We start from the raw sequence: 12655 nt of genomic DNA on the forward strand, positions 1-12655 counted from the left end.
TATATATACTATATATATATATATATATATATATATATATATATATATATATATAAAACACACACATATGTACATATGTATATAGTATATATGTATGTGTTGTTTGGTAATAATAATGCTACTGCAGCATGTGTGGAAACATGGATGTGAAAGGATCTGTGGCTCCTCCTCTCACTCAGCTATACTCTCTAGAGAAAGCTCAAGTAGTTAAACGGCATTACTTCCTTTTTTCCCACTGAAGAACTCTTCATGTACATTAGCCACACATCGTTCTGATCCACTTAATCAATGCCTAATTCTCACAGGCAAGGAGAACATGAGCGGAATTACGCACAGGGTTCTTGGAAAGCTCAGTGGAGAAAGACTCTCCCGCACAGCACAGGATGAAACCTCCATTAGTGGCCTTTTTATTAGAACACCTCCACAGGATCTCAGTGGTCACCTCATGCGGTTCTGCAGGTCGAAACTGAGGGCATAGTGGATTTTTTTTTATATATTTTTTGCAGAAAATGGAAAGTATTTCATTCCATTAGGATCATTTTTAATAGCCACCAGCACTCCTTCAAGTCTATCCGTGTGTTGAGAAGCTATAATGAAATGGCGTTCGTCATATTTCGGTCCTCTGACTCTTTCAAGCTTCAAAGAAGCACTTGAAGAGGAAGAAAATGTCATCAATATATAAGTAAATCATGTATTTTAATCTAAAAGAAATATGAGGTTGTAGCGTCTTTCTCTTACGCCGACTAATTGTGAATATTTTCCAGGCTCAATCGCCGTGTTATTTCAGGATGGAGGCAGCTCATTAGGATTCTTGTCCTTGACAGGGCCTGAATACCCACAGACACTTTCAGCAGACCATTGGCATTCTGAAAGCTATCACCAGCTTGTTAGGGTACACCACATCCCACTGCAGATCTACACACTGTTAATTTTATAACGCAGGCTTTACAGCACTTAGCCTTTAACACCTGGACGGGAACAAGACCAGATACCATGAGCTTAGGTGAAATCGGTGGGCGTTTTTGTTACCATACTATATATTTATGTAAACTAAACGTTTTTATTTTTTAAGATACAGTAGATAAGACACAATGTTTTGAATCTATTCGACATGACCAGGATTTTTTTAAAAATTGAAAAATGTGCATATAAATAAACACCAACAATTATTTTTATGTGTTATCATGAATAAACTAATTCTAAAAATTTAACGTTTTTAATACTAACATTTTTTAATTGGAAACATAGAAGAGTGTTGGTATAAATGCAGAAATTATTATTAATAAATATGTACAAATACCAAACAAAGCAAAACACTAGCATTTGTAAATATGCATGCCTTTAAAATGAGATTGTGTTATGATCTTGGAAATCAGAGTTACATGTGTTATAGTAACATAATGTACTTTTAGCCAGTGTACTAAACTTTAAGTTTTGGGCGTACTGGGCTTAGGAATATTAATGATATAAGGTACGGGGATGAGAATTTATAGTATTTTTCTTCTTCTCACTCCCTTTCAGATTTTCATTGTTTGTATGCTTTTCTTATTTTGCTGCTCTATATGTTTTTCAACATGCATAAAATCATTTTTTTTACTTAAACTTGAAAGTAAAGAAAAAGTTAAATGCAATTATTTTTTATTGTTTTTTGCTTACAATAATTTAGTCTTTTTTTTAATCATTTAATAATTAAAATACTGCTACAAGAATGTCGAAATGCGTCACATTTCATAAAAATGTGACACATTTATGTTTAGTTCTCTTCTTAAAAAAAAGTGTCCCAGTTTAATGGTTTTAACTTTATCTACATTTCATGCAAATTTTCACCACAGACTATCACAGAGCAGCCAGACCACAGTTTCATAGTCTTTCATCACCCTCATGAAGGCCCAAATGCCAGATAAGTTGGGAACGTGTTACATCATGTATACAAGAAGCCCATTATTTCACTTGGCCGTGTCTTATTTAATGCACCGTCCCTCATGACGTAAGCAAAAGAGGTTCCTTCTACATAAGCAAGAAAATATTAACGGCTTGTTTCGGTAGACTAAAAATCATGTGTTTTTATTTATTTTTTGTGGCTACAAATACATTTGAAATGGTAATAAAGGATAAGAAATTCTTGTAGAAAGAAAACAAGCGGATTTACTTTGAAGGGATCTGATGCATGTTGATGTAAATCCACTGTAACACTGGTCTACTGACTTGAAGGGCTTGAACAGTAAAAAAATAGTAAACAATAACATTGTCAGATCATCTAATATAAGAGCAATAGAGTGTGATAATTGATGACATCATCGAGCGGTAACGTCCAAATTTGAAGACACATTTTTTTCCTCATCTCGGTGTGATAAATGTAGGGGTAGAGAGAAGCTGTAGGGGTAAGGAAACAATTCAGGTTTGGCAAAAGTCTTTCACATTTCAGAATAGAGCGGTGAAAGTAGCAGGAATCGCAAGAATCGCACCGCTTCAACAGTTCACACCAAGCATCTTCCAACTGTGAGTATTTACGGTGTCGAGGAGCGACAGTCCTGTGTGAACACCATATGCTAAAAACGCATTCTAGATCATTCTAACTTTATTATGACTTGCCTTTCAAAATAAAATGTCTGTTTTTGATCCCACTTTTTGTTAAATAAATGTGTCCAAAAAGGTTCATTTATACTCCAGTATGACTTACTTATGACTTTTTTCTTGTCTATTGTGTATTTTCTTGCTGCTGCGTTTTACATATATACTCTGGTCCAACATATAGTCCAAAAAATACAGTATATTTTATTTTTAAGGAAAAATGGGTGTGGAGTATTATGGTTTAATTTATTATACTTTATATGATACAGAATATGAAAGCATTACCAAAATAATAGTTTGTTCAATTGGTCGAACAAAATAATATTTAAAAAACTACTGTGAATTTTTGCTACTTTATTTTATTTATTTATTTTACTGTTGGGAGTATTGTTAAAACATGGCACATTTATCCAAGAGTTTGGTAAAGGTTGAACCATCACAGTTATTTTTTAGGTTGGGAAAGCCTATTCCACTAAAAAACAGAATTAGCATCAGCAGCCCACCATATAAAGATATATATATATTTTAGCAAAGAGGCAGCGGATCTGAAAAAGAACACACCTACAAAGAAACTCTTTATGCTGCAATATAATTCAGGTCACAGCTCTCTGAACGCAGTCGGAAAAGTAGGTCGTTATGTAATGCAGGTTAGGGTGTTTTCCAGTCTCCTCATGCATGAACTTGCAATCACACATGCTTTTTGCATGTTTTTCTCTGTGCAGAATAAATTGGCACCTTAAGAGCTTTTACAGACATCCGACCTTCACAGACACAAAATAAATAAATACATTAATTAATAAATGGGAATCACGGCCACACAAACAAAGATGGAAAACCACAGCCCCCCCTTTTGCTTTTCTTTAGTCCATTCACTCTGCTGAGGATGTGCTCCCAGAAACCTTACAGGAACCCAGCCTTGTCACTTCACATGATAATGGAGAGCTGACTGCAGCCCCAAGCAACAGGGCCTTTGAGACATCCTCCCAGGAAGAAGGAGACATGGGGGGAGTGAGGGATGAGCGCGATTCACAGAAAAAAGGGAAATAAAGAAACTAGATTGTGTAATATTATGCAATCCACTTTAAAAATTAGCACCACATTGTAATTCATATCAATCTTCTTCTTTTTTTGTTCTTTCTTTTATTGTAATTAGATGAGAAATTGTTTTTGAGAGTAGAAAATATGCTAAAATCATGACATTTGATAAAGTTTTGAAGTTCCCTCATGCAATTTTAATAATTTGATGCATCACAAAGGCACCAATAGAAAAATGAGAAACAGAATGAAAGCTCCACAAAGTCAAAGACAATGCCATGTTTGACCTGTCTTTATTACATTTTAGTTCTGTGGGAGGATCTTATTTGACACTTCATTTAGGTCGCGGGCCGAACGGGATAAACATTTACTGAACACACTAAAACTAAATTTAAAAAAACTTTAAAACAATAACTTTTTAACATAGTTATGAATTAGATATATAGCATCATGCTAGTGTGAATGCTGTAAGCTGATTTGGCCACTGAAGATGCTGAAATTGATAGCTAAAAAATACAGAAGCTGATAGCTGAAATCACTGAAGCTAATAGCTGAAAACGCTGAAGCTGATAGCCAGCTAAAATATTAGCTAAATGCCAAATTAGCCTGAAAAGAAAAAAAAACTTAGGTTATCAAAGACAGCTACCATGTTGCTGAAAATAAAGGCTAAACTTCAAAATAGCCTAAAAAACTGAAAAAGCCTAAATCAGCAAAAAGAACTAGCATAGAGCGGAAATATTAGCTAAATTCCAGAATAGTCTATAACAATCTTATTAAATGCCAAAATAGTCCAAAAGCTAGCAGAAGGCCAACTGTAACTTTTTAACATAATCATGAATAATAAAAAGGAAGAAATGTTATTCCAGAATAAATCAATTTATTTCTACTTCACTTTTATTGCTGTGTCATAAAATATTTAAGAACAGTGACAAATATAGGCTAAATATATTTTGATTTGTGGTATAATTCTAAGTATAATACAAGTATACATTACTTTAACTTAGGAACTTGTAAAGTTTATCTCTAATGCGTACCTAAAAATTAAACTAAAAGTAATTTAATTAATTAATTTTTGCTTTAAAAAGTATACTGTGAACTTTTTTTGGTAACCAAGTTAAAATGATTAAACATAACACAGTTTTTGTAATATTTAAAAGCTACATTTTGTCAATGGACGGATTAATGAGCACAAAATCATAAATAAAGTGTGTTTTTCTTTATAAAAGACTTTCACTGGGTTTTTGTCTGTAAAAAACTGACCCAAATGGTTCCTATTAGTGTTAAAGTTCAAGATTCCTTAAGAGACAGTTCTAAATACATGCAAACTTACCCAGCCAGCTTCTGTTTAAGTAGACAGAGACAAAGACAGGAGGAACAGTGAAGAAGTCAACCACCGAGTTGACCTCCAGCCAGAACCAAAGCTTGTCATTGGCTGCTATAAACTGTCAGGGAACAAAGAAAAAAAAAAAAAAAGGAAAACATGACAACTCACTTTCTTCTCTACAAGAAAGGCCACTGCAGCTCACAATTCAAACTGCTGTGTCTTCCTTTGACAGTGCTGACACAATACTTTGGAGGGAAAAAAAAAACTAAACACTGAGGAGTTTCACCCTGCTTGCTGAGTCATGCACATAGATGGCGGTGTAAGCAGCTTATGGGTTTATTTATTCATTCATTCAGAATGTCAGGCTTGCGTTTGCATCACTGCTGGTACGGTGTGACAGAAATCATAGAAACATCATTGCTATAGTGTCGGTCTAAGTTAAAGGCATGTTGTGCGACTATGACAGAGGTGGGAGTGTCTAAGAAATATTAGCTGTCCTGCAGAGGGAAAGAATAGATCAATCAATTTGAAACAAATGTTTTAGTCACAATGGAGATCGAAACTGTGTCAAGCATTGCCAACACTTTTGTGTGAATAATGCAAAGTTTGTGTGCATGTGTGCTTACCCGTAGGCCAAAGTAAAGAAGGAAGAAGACATTGAAGGCCATGTCGATCTGCAACGTGAAATCGTCGTAGAAGCTCTGGCAGGATTCAATAGGACTAGAACACAGAGGGAAGACAAGAAAAAATAGTTTACTAGGAGAAATTAGATCAAATATTGCAAAATGGAAAACGATGATTATGGTAAGAAAAATAGTAAACATAAAATTGTGTTTTGGTGTTCATTTTTCTCATGATGGAGGAGACGTATGAAGAAAATTCAGCTTTTTTTCGTTGAGAGGCTGTAAGTTAGCTGGAGAGAGTGTAAATAGATGGATGATGGGAAGTGGATGTGGGCTTTCTCCACGTCAACAGGGGCAAATTTCCAACAAACCCCTGCCACCCTGCAGAAACTATGTCAAGAAAATGACACAGGTTTTTTTTTAAATTATTAATATGAATTGTATCTGCAAATTAATTTCATAACCGCAAGTAAAACGAATCGATCTATGAGGCGCCTTTCGCTCCTTGATGGTGCAGCCTATTTCACGACGTCAACCTTGTCCTCGTCCGTGTGTCACATACGAAAAAATGTTTTTTTTCGTGGGTGACACGCTGACTTTGCAGAGAATTTTGGTCAAGAAATTCAGACAACAGATGAACACTTCAGTATTTATTGAAATTATGTGAACATTGTTCTGATTAGCACTGGCTGTAAACGTTTTGTTTCTCTTTGAAGTATCATCATTCATTTTCCGTATCAAAAATGATTTTCACATGTACCTTTCAGCCTTCGCTCAATAATCCACATTTGAATCTGTTCTCCTAATTTATTGCTCGGTCTTTCCACCAGGAAATAGTCAACTCCCTTTCCCCGTGAGAAAATAGACTTTTCTTTTTGCCACTAAGAGATAGTCAGCTCCTTATCTCCATCAGGAAATAGTCTGCTCCCTTTCTCCACCAATAGTCAACTTTCTCCAAAAGGAAATAGTCTGCTCCCTTTCTCCACTAGGAAATAGTCTGCCCCCTTTCTTCACCAAGAGATAGTCAACTTTCTCCACTAGGAAATAGTCTGCTCCCATTCTCCACCAAGAAATGGTCAACTCCCTTTCTCCACCAGGTAATAGTCACTCCCTTTCCCCAAAAGGAAATAGTCGTCTCCCTTTCTCCACCAAGAAATAGTCAACTTTCTCCGAAAGGAAATAGTCTGCTACCTTTCTTCACCAGGAAATAGTCAACTCCCTTTCTCCAAAAGGAAATAGTATACTCCCTTTTTCCACCAGTAAATAGTCAACTTTCTCCAAAAGGAACTAGTCTGCTCCCTTTCACCACCAGAAAATAGTCTGCTCCTTTTCTCCACCAGAAAATAGTGTGCTCCTTTTCTCCACCAGGAAATAGTCTTATTCTTTTCTCCACCAGGAAATAGTCTTCTCATTTTCTCCACAAGGAAATTGTCTTCTTCTTCTTTCCTCCACCAAAAAATAGTCTTCTCCCTTTCTCCTGTCGTCTTCCAAATATCCCCTCTCTGCTTGCGCCTTTCTTACGTTCAGGATCCAATTCCAACATGTCATGCAGATTCCTCACCTGAAGTTTCTTCACAAAGTTTGAACGCTAAATCAAATGAGAATTACTTGGTCATCACTAAACTTGCTCACAACTATAAACGAGCCGTGGCTGGGAGCTTCACTGCTAGCTTCTCGAAGAAAAAAGTGTTTGAAGATCAAGCTCATATCACGTATTGCTTTGTTTTGGGAAATGTCCTTAACATTAACTAAGGAAGTCAAGTATTTTCAATTAACTTTCTGATTAAGTCTAATTAATTCCTTTTACAATAGATCAAAAGATGGCTGGAGTGGAACTTCAGCTGTTTTCAACAATAAAAGTAACAATAAATTTAAAAATCAGCTTCACATGGTCAATGCTTTTAATCTGATTAATCTGCAAAACTGCTAAAAGTGAAAAAAATAAAAAAATAATTCGGTACATGTTCTCCACTGACACACATGGGGTCTTGGATCGAGATGAAAGCTCCAGTCAGTCACACAAAAATCTCTCTTAAAATAAAATTCCTAGCCGCTTTGATGTGATGGCACTTTGAGCGTGGATGAATTATTGAGTGTCTGATCCTCATATTCCAGTTGATTTTTTTTTCTCTCATTCATGGCGCATGAAGTTGGCAATCGCTCGGACAGTCCTGCTTTGTAAATTCTGCTTTGCTGATGATAAACGAGTTGCAATCAGTCAGCCCTGTCATATAATCAATCATCTTATTTGCAGGGTAATGATTAACCATTAGGGAGAGAATGTCTCCAACAAAAGCAATAACAGGTGGTGCATTCAGCTGATCATGGGTCCAGAGTATATTTTACTATAAGGAAACACAGATATTTAACAGTGGAAAGCACCATGGACACATGTAAGCTTTAAAGTTCTAGTGTGAGAGGTTTTATTTTTTTCAAAGAGAAGCAAAACCTTATTTTCTTAACATCGCATAACACTTTACCATAATGGTTGAGTGCACACGCAGAGGACAAATTGCTTAAGGAAGAAAACACAACTTTTAATTCATAATTATAGCCTTTCTTGAGGACAAAAGCCCAAGGACAGACATGATCTTTAGGATGATGTAAAACTCTGACATTATGCAGCAATGTTTATAATGAGTCAAGGATGAGCAGTTAAAAAATATATATATTTTAGAAAAGTGTCATGCACTTTTATTTTTTCTTCAGGAATTTAACACATTTTTATTTAAGGTTTGTTGGGAAAACAGACAGAAGCTTCTAAAGACCTTAGAATGAATCACAGATACAAATGTTTTCTATAAAAATAGCAACAAACTTAGTGATGACACCATCTACACTCCAATGTCATTTCTTCTTGTTTCAGTGACATCCTTCAGTCACTTCCTCCACACGCACACACAAATACAAAACCCCACATGAACATAAGGAAAGTATAAATACCCGTATCTACACAAACACGCAGATGGTGCATACCCAAGACACCATTTGGAGTGGTCATTGTGGCATTTCCCCCCCAGGCCAGGCTCTGTCCTAATTCTGAACAACAGCGCATTTTCAGTCACGTGACTCGCAGCAATCTCAGTCATTTACAGAGAAACGGTCGGCACACAACAGCGCTGTTCACCGACCGAGTATCAATTCTTATTTATAAGACATCGCTTGGGCTAAACTGGGTTCTGGTTTTAGACAATTCTATTAGTCTGTTTGATGTTCAGTGTTGTGTTCAGGATCTTACTGAGACAAACCAAATTCTGAGAACTGCCGATCAAAACGTGAATCGTGAGCTCAGCTCTTCAGCTTGTTGGCGTGTACGGTCGTTTGTTACTGCAGAGCTGCTGCTGAATATAACAGCTTAGTAATGAACCATATTTCCTCTGACTAATATGGAAAAAAATATTTTTGTTTCTGGAATGTGGAAAAAAAGCTAAGACACTTTGTTTATATAATACTAAACTAAAAGTTTTTTTTGTCTGCTAACAAATGTTCAAACATTCCAGTTTTAAATGTTTGCTCCAATTAAAAGATTTTTTTTTAATCATTTATTTAGTTATCAAATTATATTTAATAAGGAAAAGTTAAATATTTTGGGGAAAGGCAAATGATATATATTTTTTGCTCACATACTGTAAATAAATTAAATCCTTGTTTTCCCACTGTAAAATGAGCAATTTCTGTGTAAAAAAAATGGTAAAAGTTGGAACTTAATAGTTAATTAAAACAGACAACAAACTCTTGAAACAGTTGCCTTTTAAAAATATGTGCATTTTCAGCTAAATTTATGTAAATGTTCAAAAGCTCTAAACTGAAGCCCTCATGCTATGGTTATGAACTGTGCAATGGGGAGCCATCTGCAGAATCTTCAAAATTTCATGCCACTGCCCAGTTTGTTTGAAAATCATTGGCGTGGTCGTGATTATGTAGTTGGTGGCAGTCAGGCAGCACTTAGATGGCAGTCAGGCAGCAGTTAAGTAGCAGTCAGGCAGCAGTTAGGTGGCAGTCAGGCAGCAGTCAGGCAGCAGTTAGGTGGCAGTCAGGCAGCAGTCAGGCAGCAGTCAGGCAGCAGTTAGGTGGCAGTCAGGCAGCAGTCAGGCAGCGGTTAGGCAGCAGTTAGGCAGCAGTCAGGCGACAGACAGGCAGGAGTCAGGCAGCAGTCAGGCAGCAGTTAGGCAGCAGTTAGGCAGCAGTTAGGAAGCAGTTAGGCGGCAGTCAGGCGGCGGTCAGGTAAAGGTCAGGTAGCAGTCAGGCGGCAGTCAGGCGACAGACAGGCAGGAGTCAGGCAGCGATCAGGTAGCAGAAAGGCGGCAGTCAGGCAGCCGTGAGGTAGCAGTTAGGCGGCAGTCAGGCAGCATTCAGGCAGCAGTCAGGCAGCAGTCAGTCAGAAGTCAGGTGGCAGTCAGGAAGCAGTCAGGCAGCAATCAGGCAGCAGTCAGGCGGCAGACAGGCGGCAGTCAGGCAGCATTAAGGTGGCAGTCAGGCGGCGGTCAGGCAGCGGTCAGGTAGCAGTCAGGCGGCAGTCAGGAAGCAGTCAGGCGGCAATCAGGCAGCATTAAGGTGGCAGTCAGGCGGCGGTCAGGCAGTACTCAGGTAGCAGTCAGGTGGCAGACAGGCAGCAGTCAGGCGTGCAGACTGGCACACTTTTTATGTACTTTTAAGGTTCCAGGTGGGTGGCGGCGGATAGCACTTGATATGGACAGCTAATTTGCAGAGACATTTTCACATTGTCCATTTAGAGTTGCAGCCCGCCTGTGATTCCGGTTGCCATGCCCTGTAGCCACCCATCTTTCGCCTGATTTCGTAATGGTGTCATCTTCAACCTTTTACTGGACTGTCACCATGCAACCTCCAAATGTGTCTGGCCAGCCACTGGCCTATGTCAACTTTCATTAAAAAAAATCTCCCGGCTGCAATAAAATTATAACTATTTCTTTGGTGGCACATAAAAATGTAGTTTCTGCCTCCCGATTACAAATGCTGCCCTGCAGCCAAATGACAAATATGCTATTAATGCAAAATAAACAAATGCATTTTTAAAATCAATTAAACAGTGGGCCTTGAATCTATATTTTATGAAAGTTTTTTATTTTATTTTATGGGATTATGTAAATTATTACGCCTTTTTGAGATATTTTACTTTTTGGAAAGTGTCTGCATGCGCGGAGAGAGATCAAACAAGCAGGCCTGAACACATCCAGCAGGAAAATAATGATCTACAGATAACAGCAGCGAGAGATATTATCTCAAAAAACAAAAGTGTTTCCTCTCCCCGACCTTCAATGATCGCAGAATCACATCGAAGGGAAATGTAATCACATTGTTAATCGTTTCTGTTGTAAGATAACTGAGCATAAAACACCTTCAGTTAGTCTGCACGGCAACTCCTTTTGACGCATGACCTTGGATAAGTGCAGGAGCAACAGCAAGGTTGTCCCGTGAGAAAACAAAAACAATGCTCCACTGCCCACTTGAGTGACTGTTAATTGCTTGACTAATGCTCACAATCACCAAGCAGCACACACCAAATCTGTGTCGTTCTTCTTGCCGCATAAATGTCTTCCCGCTCCAGCGAATCTCTGAGCATCATGTGTTATAACACGCCCAACATCTCAATATTTAGTGTGCAAACACCTCAAAAAGCCTGCATGAGTGTGGTGCATATATGAGCACAGTCGTCAAAAAAAAAGGAAACTTCAATCTGAAATTATTGTATTAAAAGATTGCTTCCAATCAAGGCTAAACCAAGAAACCCTTAAGTGCCTTCGAGGATAATGGACAAATATAAGCTCTTCAGAGAGGCTAAAAATAGATGACTCAAATTTTCATGTAAATGCAAATGACTCACCTCCTGCTACAAGCATTCTACTGCTTTGGTCTGCAGCAGTCTGTGAATGAAAATAGCACACTGCTGAAGCAACTACACTTCATTAAATGAGGCTAAAAAAAGACAGCTTCACTGGAGGAAGAGGAAAAAATGAAAAGGCATCAGGAATTTACTCCACAGCTTTACGTGATAAATTATTTTAAGAGAATAGTAGACATAGTAATCACAGAAATTCCCTACTATGTGTGAATGCTAAGACCTCCAACAAAGAAATATAAACAATTGTGCCGATTTTACCAAAAAAAAGAGCTTTACTATCAGAAATAAACCCATAAATTTATTTAAAAAAATATTTACTCAATTGAAACTTTTGTCTGTAGGACGGAGTCTACGACCTGAGGCTCCAGAGCCTCATATGACTCTTTGACCCCTCCTTTAGTGGAAGAAAAATAGAATGTTTTTATTTTTTAAAAGTAAAAGACAAACCGTCTTTAACTCATTCACAATTGAAGCACGGTATGTACCACTCAGCCAGGAGGAGCGATACAGCTTTGCGGCTTGCTAAAGTCGAATACTTTGAGCAAAGTGTGCCACAAAAAATCTATTTGAGGTCATTGCATTGAAATATAAGGTGAACTGTCTATTTTTTGACCAAATTCAATGATTGAAGCCTTATGATCATAAGAAAGTACAGTAACAGTCACTTAGTTAGTGCTAAATATAATTTTTGTTAATTTTACAAAAAATTAGCTAAGATGCATCAACAACGATAAAATAAACTGTGTATAGTTTTATTCATTTTTTTTAATCACAGCTGACATCACAGTAGCATTCACTACATTGAAATCATTCTATGTGGCTTTATTTATGTAAAAAAGATATTTATTTATATTTATCATATTAGTAACATTAACATAATAACAAATCTTTTCTAAAGAATAAGGCACAAATTTGTTTCATTTTAAAGCAAAATGAAAAATGTTTCAATTGAAAAAGGTTTAAGCATTACTTTCTACCACTAATACTAGAGTTAACTACTTGTACCTTTTTTAAAAGTGGTCTGTAATCATTATGACAGCTTTTAAATCACAAGTTTATCTAATTTATTGATCAAAAACATAAAAATAACAATGACAGCATAATAAACGGTTAGCTTTGTGGTTAAGTAATTGAAATGTTGATCTTTATAGTTTATTATAGCAGTCATGGGGCCTTCAGATGTAGGGAATGATGGCATTACGAAATTGAGCGACAGCTTGCTGGCCAACAGAAGCCCTGATA

At 37.0% G+C, this 12655-nt stretch overlaps 1 protein-coding gene across 23 annotated transcripts in view; it reads right to left on the reverse strand.

The window, feature by feature from the left end:
- Positions 1-12655, reverse strand: part of kcnma1a (potassium large conductance calcium-activated channel, subfamily M, alpha member 1a) — a 174463-nt gene that overhangs the window by 71974 nt on the left and 89834 nt on the right. For all 23 annotated transcript variants that reach the window (XM_036215390.1, XM_024296601.2, XM_036215391.1 and 20 more), the window contains exons 4-5: positions 5557-5650; positions 4937-5048 (exon numbers count right to left, since the gene is read on the reverse strand). In XM_036215390.1, coding sequence (XP_036071283.1) covers positions 4937-5048; positions 5557-5650 — 206 coding nt within the window. The remainder of the gene's footprint in view (positions 1-4936; positions 5049-5556; positions 5651-12655) is intronic.

This window comes from Oryzias melastigma, linkage group LG15, assembly GCF_002922805.2.
Source record: "Oryzias melastigma strain HK-1 linkage group LG15, ASM292280v2, whole genome shotgun sequence".
Lineage (NCBI taxonomy): Eukaryota > Metazoa > Chordata > Actinopteri > Beloniformes > Adrianichthyidae > Oryzias > Oryzias melastigma.